The sequence below is a fragment of the Capricornis sumatraensis genome, chromosome 4, assembly GCF_032405125.1.
Source record: "Capricornis sumatraensis isolate serow.1 chromosome 4, serow.2, whole genome shotgun sequence".
NCBI lineage: Eukaryota > Metazoa > Chordata > Mammalia > Artiodactyla > Bovidae > Capricornis > Capricornis sumatraensis.
Genome location: NC_091072.1, coordinates 124,157,171 through 124,169,994, shown reverse-complemented (window position 1 = coordinate 124,169,994; position 12,824 = coordinate 124,157,171). Strand labels below are relative to the sequence as shown.

General features: G+C 37.3%; 1 protein-coding gene across 1 annotated transcript in view; it reads right to left on the bottom strand.

The window, feature by feature from the left end:
• OVCH1 (ovochymase 1) overlaps window positions 1-12,824 on the bottom strand; it is a 110,577-nt gene that overhangs the window by 23,771 nt on the left and 73,982 nt on the right. The window contains exons 25-27 of the mRNA XM_068971491.1: window positions 5,336-5,509; window positions 2,880-3,147; window positions 1,391-1,551 (exon numbers count right to left, since the gene is read on the bottom strand). Coding sequence (XP_068827592.1) covers window positions 1,391-1,551; window positions 2,880-3,147; window positions 5,336-5,509 — 603 coding nt within the window. The remainder of the gene's footprint in view (window positions 1-1,390; window positions 1,552-2,879; window positions 3,148-5,335; window positions 5,510-12,824) is intronic.

Here is a 12,824-nt window from a genome sequence, read left to right as displayed (position 1 = left end):
ACAGTTTAACTAAAAATAAATTTTAAAAGCAGGGTAGGGGGAAAAAATAAGTCATAGTCAAGGTTAAGAAGCACTGCTCTGAATGCTGTCACTGACTCAGTTATAAAAGCATAAAAAGCAAATGATTTGGGGTTTGTAGAATGGATGCACTGAAATGATATAAAAAGTGAGGTCTATAGGCAGAAACAGAGGAGAGAGTTGGAGCAGAGCAGGAAAAGTGTCCAGAGCCCTGTGATTTCATGAAAAAGCTTGGATGTGTGGGTGGGGACTATCCATGGATCTTAGTTACATTTCCCCCAATACATCTTCCACCTAAGAAGGTAGGTGGGTTAATTGCCATTCCCTGTCTACAAATGATAAAGCTGAGGTTCACAGAAGTTACATAAACTGCCCAAGACGACATGACTACTTCGTGACAATGTGAGGATTAACAATTTCACATTTTTGCTTAGCTTCGGCTGAAGTAAAAATTTTTAAAAGGCAATATCTTACTAAGTTATAAGTGAAGTGAAGTGAAGTTGCTCAGTCATGTCTGACTCTTTGCGACCCCATGGACTGTAGCCTACCAGGCTCCTCAGTCCATGGGATTTTCCAGGCAAGAATACTGGAGCGGGTTGCCGTCTCCTTCTCCAGGGGATCTTCCCGACCCAGGAATCGAACCCAGCTCTCTCACATTGTAGGCAGATGCTTTACCGTCTGAGCTACAGACCTGGGTTCACTAAGTTCTATAGGAACAGAAAATGGAACATCTTATAGTTCAAACTGACGTTCTCTTAGTGTTTGAATTAACCTCTGAGAACATAGTCTCAAAATATATATACATAGGACGAAGGTAAAAACGTACTTCTTTCTTTTTTTTTAGGTCACACTGCGCAGCATGCAGGATCTTTGTTCCCCAGCTAGGGATCAACCTGTGCTCAAACACTGAGAACATAGTCTTAATCACTGGACTGCTAGGAAAGTCCCTAAAACATATTTCTTTGAAATATCCTCTAGACCCCCATCAATTAAATACACATAAAAGTAAAATGTTTACACAGATACTTCAGCTGTTAGAGAAAGGAAGTTAAGTTAGTATAAAAGAACATTTAAAAATAATTATTTAACTTCATGACTCAGGGAACTCAAACCAGGGCTTTGTTACAAAACAGAGGGGTGGGAAGGGGTGGAGGTGAGAAGGGAGGTTAAAGAGGGAGGGAACACGTGTATACCTATGGCTGACTCATGTTGATGTATGGTAGAGGCCAACACAATATTGTGAAGCAATTCTCCTTCAATTAAAAACAAATAAGTTTGGGGGAAGAAAAGTACATATAGCACTTCTAAGCAAGATAGAAGATAAAAACTATATGGCAAAGGTTCAACATGGAAAAAAGTTATTTATACTGACCTAGTTCAACAGGTTTTTCCAGATGCAGCAAAGACAGATCATCGTTGGGAGGAAATTGTGTGAAGCTGGGGTGAATGTACACAGCTTTCACAGGAATCAAATCACTATTTCTTATATTCCCCAGGTAATTTCTTCCTATTACCAGGTAGTCTGTGACAGTACTTGTCACAAGAAAAAGGAGTAAGGAAATAGATTCCACTTTTAATTAGGCCATCATTTCTCAGAATTACTAAAAATATATTCTTTAACATTTCTAATCCCCATTAAAATTCTGATTATCTTGAATTCTTAGGAAACAGAGGTTTCATATTAATTCAGCCCTTGAGAAAAATAAAGTGTCTACTTCCTTGTCTTCATAATGTCAGATAAAACAATTCAGTATTTATTACAATTAACATTCATGCTGCCTCAAGATAATAATCATATGTATTATAATCATAATATTATGCATTATATGATGTACTTATGTAATGGTCACTGAAACTATTCTGAAAATTATGTTTACTCCCTAATACAGTGCTTCTCAAAGAAATGTCTAGGGACCACATGCATTAAGTCTAGCACAGGTATTAAAAGTGCAGAATTCCAAACATAACTCATCAACTCAAAATTCAGAATTAATACTCTAAGATTCCATTTACAGCAAACTCCCCAGGTAATTTTAAGCACATGAAAGTCTGAAACTGTGTTAATAAGTAAGTCTTCTTATGATTTATCTGTATCAAAAGGAAGAGTTGGGGGATAGTATAGAAATTGAGTTTTTAGTTCACTGAAGGCTCATGATAACCACATTATTTGATTAGATGCTTTTATTGTAAAGCCAATTTCAGAGACGTTGAAAATGTTGCATCTACTTGTTCAGCTATGGGACACTGTGCAACAGTATCAGCTGTCATGCTAATTCTGGGAGATAATACTAAAAACGTCAAGCTAAGACTCCTCTGAGGGAGTTTTCAGATATCTCTGTATCATATTAAGAGCAAAAGTAAGATAAAATCAAAGAAAACAAATGCTCCTTTTTTAAAGGACATTCCTTGAAATTCTTTCAAACTTTACAGGTTTATCTTGGGACTGGGTATGATCATCAGACAATCCATAGGCAAGTAAGGAGGAAAGGAAGCCGTGTATAAGCAAGCCCTGGGCTCTAGGCTCCATGCTGAGAAACTGATGCAAAAATGTGAGATCTTCATTTTCATGGTTGGAAGGGAGGGTATTCTTAGTTTCTTACTAATTAAATTATACCTAGAAGCAGAAAGTTGCTCTTAGAATTAAAAGCTATTAGTAGTAATTTTATTAGTGAAGCACAGAAAGTTTCATCAACCTAATACATTCATTCATTTGCAAGTTGGGGACTGTATCAGTGGGAGCTGGTGCTTAATGTTTCTCATGATGTGGGGAGAGAAGGAGTGCACCCGCCATGGGCCCTCAAATAGCTCCTTATCAGCACCCACCCCATCCCAGAACCCCACCCCCCAACCCAGGCACACACCTGAAGTTACAGTGTGCCGCTGTCAGGACCCACTGTCTCCCAATCAGAGCACCTCCACAGTAGTGACGTCCTTGGTGCTGCAGACTGACCAGCCAGGGCCACGACGTCACAGTGGCTGCACGGCCACCAACCACCCTGGGCTCCCCAACCTCTGCAGGCAAGGTGTCTGTATTCCTCTCAAACCCTTCAGTGAGAAATGGGTCAACAAATGGAACGCCACATGTGTCTTGAGCTGGCTGTCTTCTGGTATTGTTTTCTACTGTAAGCCCTTCGAAAAAAACAACAGCAAAACATTAGATAGCAATACTTATGAATATCTGTTTAAATCTCAGAAGGCATTTACTCCTTTTGCCAGTTCAAAGCTAGCATTATTTGCAAGAGATGAGACTCATCTTTTCTTCCAGTGCTTTTAAATGAGCAAAAATCAACAGTTTACTAAGGTATTAATATACACACCATGTTAATATACTCATATTAATACACATATCTTTAGATGAATTGGAACATAAATAATTTTTTAAAAAAAGAAATAAAGATGTTGCGTTTAATCATGAAATTATTGGAGATTGTTCTTTCTGTAGCATCATTTGTGTTATCCCAGTACATATATTTAGACACATCAAAATATTTTATGCTCTGTGTATTCAAAATAAGTTGTATATATAAAGGAAAACCATAAGGAAAATTTATAGCAATATGTTTACTCCATTCTCAGATTTAAAAAGAAACTTACCAGAAAGTAACAAGAGACAGTTAAGCATTTCCTTAAATATGAAGAAAACTAAATTTTTCCATAACCATATAATTTTGCAGTGATAGGATATATTCCTAACCCAGGGATCGAACTCAGGTCTCCTAAGACATACTCACTTGTTAACTCTTTACTTGAGATTATTTTTTATACCAGAAAGCTATTTAAAAAGTTTATAGCATAGTGGATTTGCACTTGTTTATTCAATACTTAAGTAAAATCATTTCTACTTTCTTTTCAGATATGTATAAAACATGGATTCCCTCTTCCTTTACAAATATGCAAACTCTTCAAAATTAAGACTATCCTGGACTTTAGGGGGAAAAAACCCACAAAAGGTATTTACTAAAACATATTTTTTAATGCATTAAGTTCACTGCATTACTATATGTTTTTATTGCATTGGTAATCCACATTTTATGTGGTAACTCAGATTTTGGGGCTGTTTGTATACATGTATAATAGCAATATTTTATTAGTATTCAACTTTACAAAACTTTAAAAAAGAGGCTAAATATTTTTACTGTGAGAATAAAGGGTCAGTTTAAAGATAAAGCAATGGAAAAACAGAAGCAATGGACACAGAAGAAGGGTCAATTAGGTGAGCAGGGCTTTAACAATTAAAAATCACGTCTACAGGGGACTTTCTTAGTGGTCCCGTGGTTAAGATTCTGTGCTTCATTTGCAGGGTGCATGGGTTTGGTCCCTTCCTGGGTAGGGAACTAAGACGCCACGTACCTTGAGGCACAGCCAAAAAAAGAAAAAAATCACACCTATAGGACAATGTGGTTCACTAGTCTGGGGCTCGAATTCAGGACTCTTGGTAGAGCCTGTTCATTTCACTATCCTAAGAAAGATTGTTGTTGCTTAGTTGCTAAGTTGTGTCCAACTCTTTGTGATCCCATGGACTGTAGCCTGCCACACCCCTCTGTCCATGGGATCTCCAGGCAAGAAATACTGGAGTGGGTTGACATTTCCCTCTCCAGGGGATCTTTCCAACCCAGGGATCGAACCCATGTCTCTTGAGTCTCTGGCATTGGAAGTGGATTCTTTACCACTAGAGCCACCTGGAATCTTAAGATAGAGTGTCATTAAAAAAAAAAAAAAACACTTTTCATTAATGTGGATTATTTGAATTTTCCTGCTATTACACTCTAATCAAGAAAATCTCCTAATAACAGATTCATTAGGTTTAGTCTTAAGCACAACTAATGAAACTCTAGCTTAAAATTAGATAGACTAAGTAGGAAAAAATCAGTACATTTGTTTCTATTTTATGCAGAAAAGTTAATATATCTGAAATATTTTGAGGGCTCTTCGTGGTGGCGAGGAGATAGTTACTTAATAGAAGAGATATGTAAACAAAGAGATGGAAACACATTGAACTCTCCTCTTGTTTCAGCTTGAAAGGCCCCACAGGATCTTTTAAATAGCAACTCACTGTCTCTCATGTTTATTATGTCTTAATTAAAAACAACATACACACATAGAGACATGTACACACCCCAATTAACTTTATTACCTCACATGATCTATGTGAACTGCCAAAGTCTCAGTCTTTAAGGAATGGTTTAAAATGAGCTTATCCTGTTTTTAGTATTAGAGTAAAGTGATTGCCATTGATCCCTAAACCAGTGGGCTCCAGGTTCTGTTTTAAGGCATATATGGTACCTGCTTTAGTAGATATTTTAAAATAATTACTTACCATTAATAGGCAGTTGGGTCCCAATATTGCTTTTCTGTGATGGCTTCTCAGTCATATCTTCCAAAATCAGTTTAAAACCTCTTTCTCCCACAGACTCATCAGTTTTCAAATTCACAGTTAGGTAAGCACCACTGGATATCCAGACAAATTCTTTCTTGGAGCCACATAAATGAGCTGCAATGTGAAGTATACTCAATAATTAAAATACTTCTGTGTAATTACATGGGTAAAAGACGGAAGAGAGAGGGGACATTAAATTCCAAATAAATCTTGATAAGAATGATTATCAATAATGTAAAATCAAGATTCTGAGGGTGAAATTCATGATTTGATTGAGACAAAGGGTATAGATTTTAAAAGATCAAAGGGAAAAGACTGGGCTAGCAATTGATATGGAAGCAGTATACAATTTGTGTGGCAATCTTTGATTATAAGGGTGGTTAAAGAAGCATTTCAATGAAGATAAATGGACAGAGAAATGGAAGTAATGGGATACCATTATGGACCAAATGTTGGTGTGCCCCCAAAATTCATATGTGAAAATCCTAATCCCCAGTGTGATGCTATTAGGAGGTGTGGCCTTTGGGGGTGACCTGGTCATGAGGGTGGAGCCTTATAAACCCTTATAAAAGAGAACCCAGGGAGCTCTCTAGACCCTGTATTTGTCTTATGGGAAAATAGCAAGAAGACAGCTATGAACCAGGAGGCAAACCCTCACCAGACAGCAAATCTTGAACTTCTTGTCTTCATAACTGTGAGAAATACATACTTGTTATTTAAGCTACCCAAACTATGGTATTTTTATTATAGTAGCTAAAACTAAGACATGTAGTCTGCCCAAATACAGACTAATGATGATCCTTTCCTAATATAGAAATGCAAAAGTTGTCACAAACATTGTCCTGATAAGTGACAAGATATCTGCTGTAATTTATCTGTACAAGCTGTAACTGAGATTCTCTCAAACTAAATGATACACTGTGGATTTGTCTTAAAGATAATGTTTTTTGAGGAATCTTGGAAAGAGATGGGGAATAGGAGAAAGTTAATCTCTGCGTCATTCTTATCCTTGAAGAATCTGGTGAACTGGATGTCGTGGGTAGCTTTGGAGAGGCACCATGTCAAATGAAGGCAATCTGTGTAAAGTCAACTAACACTCTGGAAGTTTTAACATAATGGAAATGGGAAAATGTTATTCTGCTTTTCAAAAAGGAGATTGAGGGTTGGCAGAGGGGGAAGGGTAGGAGACAGAGAAAAACAAAGAGGCCAAAGGATTTGCAAAATCTTATATCAGTGAAGTAGTGTAGCTTAGTCCTTACAGGCTTGGATTCCAAAGTCAAACTGCTGGTCTGGACTAGTTCTATTAGCTATGTGGCCCTAGGCAAGTTATTTAACCTCTCTGCCACAATTTTCTCATCTGTATAATTTAGATTAAAAAAATACAGGATTATATAAAGTTGTATTTATGAAGCATTATAAACATTTACTAAGTAAAAAAACCTCAGCAAAATTTTATAGCAAATTATTAGGCGGTTTTTGAACACTTTAGCAAGGAATCAGTGGTCATGAGCAACTAGCATGGGATCCTCAACAGGCCATATTAAATTAACCTAATTTAATTTTTGGAAAGAGCTAATTAGATGGTGGCTAGGGGGAATGAGATAAACTTAATGAATTTTGATTTCAGTGGAGCACTTAATAAAGTACCTTACAATGTCCCTGTGAACAGATATAAAGTGTAAGTGGATAATTATATGACTAGGGAGCTTCACAGCTGATTAAATAACCATACAATGTTAACCTGAAGGGAAGATCTGATGGGTATGAAAATAGTTCTACCCTTGGTTCTGCCAAGTACAATATTGCTGTTAATGGCTTAGGTAGAAATACAGGTAACACATTTACAAAACGTGTAGGTTGGAGATGGGTAGCTGAATGAGAAGTAAAGAACTAGGTTAAACATAGAATCTTAGTGATAATTTAGTTTAATCTTTCATCTAGCACTGAGTTTCTCCTAAAACAACATTGGACATATGTTAGCTGCATCTGAAGATATTATGTGGAACTTATGAGCATTTATTTTCTCTTTTTAAGCAGATCTAATTGCTTGACAGTTCTTCCTTATGTTGAATCAAAAGGCATCAGTGTAATCATATGGTTAATGGAGTGGCCAAGGATAGAAATGTTTGAATCAGAGTGCTTGGGCTTTAAACCAGCTTTTTCTACTTATTAATTATGTTACCAGAGGCAAGTTACTCAACATTTTTGTGTTTCCTTATATTTAAAATGAGGATAACACAACCTACCTCCATAGGGCTAAGAAGATTGAGTTATAAGTTCTCAGGACTATGCATGAATAATGGTAAACATTCAATAACTATTAGATATTATTAGGCAGAACAAGTTTTATGCATGGCTGAGAATCTATGGAAATTCCATAAATACTTGAAGAGAAGAAATTGTGATCCTTCTGTTTTCTCTCTCCTCTAAAATAAACATTCCCAGGTGTCCACACCCTTCAGCATCCTGGTCATTATGTTCTATGGATGTGTTCCAAATTGTTAATGTTCCTTAAAATTGTTGCTTGACCAAAGATGATATTTCATAACCAGTATGTCAGGGGTAACAACCAGACAGACTGGATATTTACAATGAAGACTCATGAGGCCAAGTTAGTGAATGCCAGCTCAGTGCCAACACTAAATTTAACCATACAAAGGACCTTATCTCTTTCGTCATAATTCTTTACTAACAACACTGCATTGAAATTTTGGAATCATTTGAGACTTTTGAAATTTGATTTCAATCATTCTACTTCCCAAATTACCACTTTTATGCATCCTAATCTATTAGTATTCCCTTGCTATAATTGATCTCTCCATGACTTCTTGCCCATAATCCCATAAACTATGTATATCCATCAACCTCTAAGAAAGTGAGAGATTTTACTGTAAAGGGAAGCAGAGAAATGGGGCAACAACTAACTTTCTTGTTCTGTTTTTATTTTAATTATGGGTAATAACAGAATATGTTTGAAACTGATGAGAATGATAGAGGAGATTGATGACGTCAGAGAAAGAATAACTAAAGGAAATTTATGAGAAGCTGATAACTCTCAAATCTGTATCTTAAGTCCAAACTTCAGGAGTTCTACTTCTAGCTCCCTACTGCCAACTCAACCTTAGATGTATCATGGCATTAAAAATATAACATGACCCATATAGATCTTTCACCACAAATCCATTTCTCCCTCTAGTATTTCCCATCTCTGTAAATGCCACCACCTCTGAAAACTTTCCACTATAGACTTAGGAGCCATCCTTGATCTGCAGATCTAATTTCACATTTATTCCGTCAAGAAAGCCTATCAGTTCCCCAATCTGTCCATTTTACCTGCATTCCCTTGTTACCATCCTCTTGCAAGGCGACATTAGTACCTAAACAGTACTAAAAGAACATTCTGCAACGATGGGAAGTTCAATATGAGTGCTGTCCAGTATAGTAATCATTCACTACATGTAGCAGCTGAGCACTTGACGTGTGGCTAATACTACATTCCATTTCATTCTAAAATTTGAATTTAAATTAGAACATGGGTTAGACAGCATAGGTATAGATTATCATAACTGCCTCATAACTGCAGGTGTAATTCACCCTGACAAGGGGGGAAGGGATAGCGAGAGAGTTTGGGATGGACATGTACACACTGCTATATTTAAAACGGATAACCAACAAGGGAACTCTGCTCAATGTTATGCAGTCTGGATGGTAAGGGTGTTTGGGGGAGAATGGATACATGTATATATATGGTTGGACTTCCCTTGTAGCTCAGTTGGTAAAGCATCTGCCTGCAATGCAGGAGACCTGGGTTCGATCCCTTGGTCGGGAAGATCTCCTGGAGTACAAAATGGCAACCCATTCCAGTATTCTTGCCTGGAAAATCCCATGGACACAGGAACCTGGCAGGTTACAGTCTACGGGGTCGCAAGAGTCGGACATGACTGAGCGACTAAGCACATATATACATATGGCTGAGTCCCTTCACTGTTCACTTGAAACTATCACAACATCATTAATATATTTTTTAAAAATAATTCACTTGTCACTCTAAAATCCATTCCCAACGTGGTAGCCACAGCAGCTCTCAAATTAGTTCCTTGTCCAAAACCTTTAATGACCTCCCACTGGATGGGAATAAAGCCCACTCATTACCATAACCTGAGCTGCATAACCTGAGGGCAAAACCTTCATCTTGTACAACCTCACCTCATTCCAGTCTGTCCTCACTCAATCTCTAGCCACTCTGATCTTGATAGTTCCCCAAGTTACCAAACTATTCCCATATTCGAGGCCATTTTCTAATGTATTTTTTCATCAAATATTTATTTTCAGGTAGTACTTTAGACATTGGAGATAAAGCAGTGAACAGGAGACTAAGCTCTGTTATCAGGATATTTTCATTCGGGTGGAGGGAAACAGATTCTAAACAAATAAATATACATGCTGCCAGGTCATGATTAATGCCAAGAAGGAAAAGTGTAAGAGGATTATTTAGATGATGTGATACAAGAGGCCTTAGATTATATACTATCTGGACAGATACCTGAACAAACTAAGGAAGTGAATCTTGAAGTCACGTTTGGGCCAATCAAGATTATGCTCAGTTAATCCAAGGAAGAATAAAGGAGAAGGAGAATGGTAGGAGGTACAGTCAGACCTGAGATACTAGACACCTTCGCACATGCTTTCTTGGCCTTGCCTGACTGTTTCCTTGTCATTCTTTGGATCTCAAATGCACCCCCTCAATGAGGCCTTCCATGACCGTCTTAACTAAAGCAACTGTGTACCCACTATTATTCCATACTGCTGCTGCAACTAATTTCCTTCAAACTATGTTGACATAGGGTTTCCCTGGTAGCTCAGCTGGTAAAGAATCCACCTGCAATGCAGGAGACCTCAGTATGATTCCTGGGTTGGGAAGATTCCCTGGAGAAGGGATAGGCTACCCAATCCAGTATTCCTGGGCTTCCCTGGTGGCTCAGATGGTAAAGAATCCACCTGCAATGCAGGAGACCTGGGTTCAATCCCTGGGATGGAAAGATCCCTTGGAGGAGGGCATGGCAACCCAATCCAGTATTCTTGCCTAAAGAATCCCCATGGACAGAGGAGCCTGGCAGGCTACAGTCCATGGGGTCACAAAGAGTCAGACGTGACTGAGCAACTAAGCAGAGCACACATGTTGACAATCAGTAATTATTTATTATTTATTGTTAAATACTATTATTAGTTTTTTTTATTATGTCTTTTCAAAAGAAGGTGGCAATGATCACTTCTGAACTGTTCACCATTGTGTCTTCAAGATGTCTAACACATTAGAAAATGCTCAGTCATGAATTAATCTGACATGTATATTTAATATGGTGTTAACTAGTTACTGATGTCTTACCTTTATGGGGTAAATGAAAGAATGAAGAGCAGATGAACCTTAATTTTGCTAATTATTATCATTAATATATTGTAAGACCATTGCAATGAAACCAATCTGGAGGCTGTGTACCATTCCATCTACATTCTCAGAAATAATTAAAAAGTAGCTAAAAACTAATGAATTCTCTTTAGGTGAGAAAATATTTAGTAAGAAAAGATAACTGAGACAAAAGAGACAATGTGGATCCATATTTGGGCTAGCTCTTCTCACCAGATGGGAGAATAGCAATAGGGTTCAATATGTTCAACAGTTTAACAATGCTTATAAAATTGCATATTTCACTGAACTAAAATGATTGTAAGTATATAAAATTATATGAAATAAAACTGTGTAAACTAGCAAACTAATGGTAGTGACCTCACCTTTATATAGAATTGTATAAGCTAATTATAGAAATACGAGTTGTCACATTTTAAATGTTTTGACCCATGAATTTTTTATTAATCGGAACTTTTAAAGACAAATAATGTTGTCAGGTTGAAAAATAGTAGAGTGAGAAATAGGAAAGCAGCCTTGACATCCAGAAACTGGGCCAGCACTCACAACTGAACCAGGGTCTCCTGTTAGATACAAACAATCTCACAGGATACCAACATCAGACTGTCTCTGAATCTGTGATGAGACAAAAACAAGGTCATCTGTAACCAATAAAATACCAAACATTGACCTCTGGCTAAAATGAAGACTTGCTACTTCATTATCAATTACAATTTTACCCGTACTCCAGTCACGCCTAGATACCCAATCATAAATTTGCCCCACTTTCTCACCCACTTCCTGCAAGCAATCTAGAGCAAATTTCACTTCCTTAGTGTGTGGGTGCTCAGTCATGTCTGACTCTTTGCAACCCCATGGATTGTAGCCCATCACGCTCCTCTGTCCATGGAATTTCTCAGGCAAGAAAACTGGAGTGAGTGAGTTGCCATTTCCTTCTCCAGGGGATCTTCCTGGCCTTCCCAATTGAACCTGCATCTCCTGCATTGGCAGGCAGATTCTTTACCACTGCACCACCTGGTAAGCCGTTCCACTTCCCTAGAACTTAGGATTTGGGCTTAGAATGGGTAATTTTGAAGCAAGTCCACTTCCCTAGACCTTCTCCAAAATTACTCATTCAAAATCCAAATCCTATAAGAGGTTCTTTCTACCATCCTGTTAACACTCCATGGTTTTCAAGGATATGTGTTTTCCTTTTCCACAATGAGTAATAAATCCAACTTGTTCAATTCCAGGTGTGTTCCAAGGGTCTTAGGTTGAAAGGCATTCTGGAGAATTATACCAGATAATTCTGGATCTGATACCACAGATGATTCATATTAATCTTATGGAGAACTAATAGCTTGATATTTTGTCTCTCTACCACCTCTATTCTATTGCTCTAGAATTCTTGGCAGGAACCAAACTCACTGATAAGAAAAAATTTAATTAGCTTTGGAATTTCAAAGTACATTGCTAAGCCTACTGGTGTTATAAATCCTAGAATATCACAAAAGTGGTTAAGGTCTTTGTAAAAAGATAGCTTCAAACCTCTTCTCCTGTCCTTTGTGATAGGTGGATTGTAATGGTGTCCTGGTTGGAAATTAGAGAATGGGATACAATATTGAATTACAAAATCTTTGGAAAAGTTCCCTCTATGAGTCAGTCTCAGGACATTGTCTGACATTCAAACACAGTAGACATCATGTAGTCAATAAATCTCTAAAGATTATTTAAGTTAATTGGCCTTTTTTTTTTTTTTTTTGTAATTTACCTTGGATCTAAAGAGAGCTACCTTTATCGTGAGGATGAAATCCGAGTAAACAAAATTTCAAAAAGCTGCCTAAAAATGCAGTTTAGGCAAAAGAAACTCTTCAAATATCTGACTTCCTGAGAAAAACAAAATTAGTGTGCTCTCTGATGATAAAATGAGATAGGAATCACTGAAATCAAGAAAAGCTGGAATTAAAGGCAAAGAGCCATTGAGTGTGGTATTATGCTCATCCCATTGTGTTTAATAGTATTCAG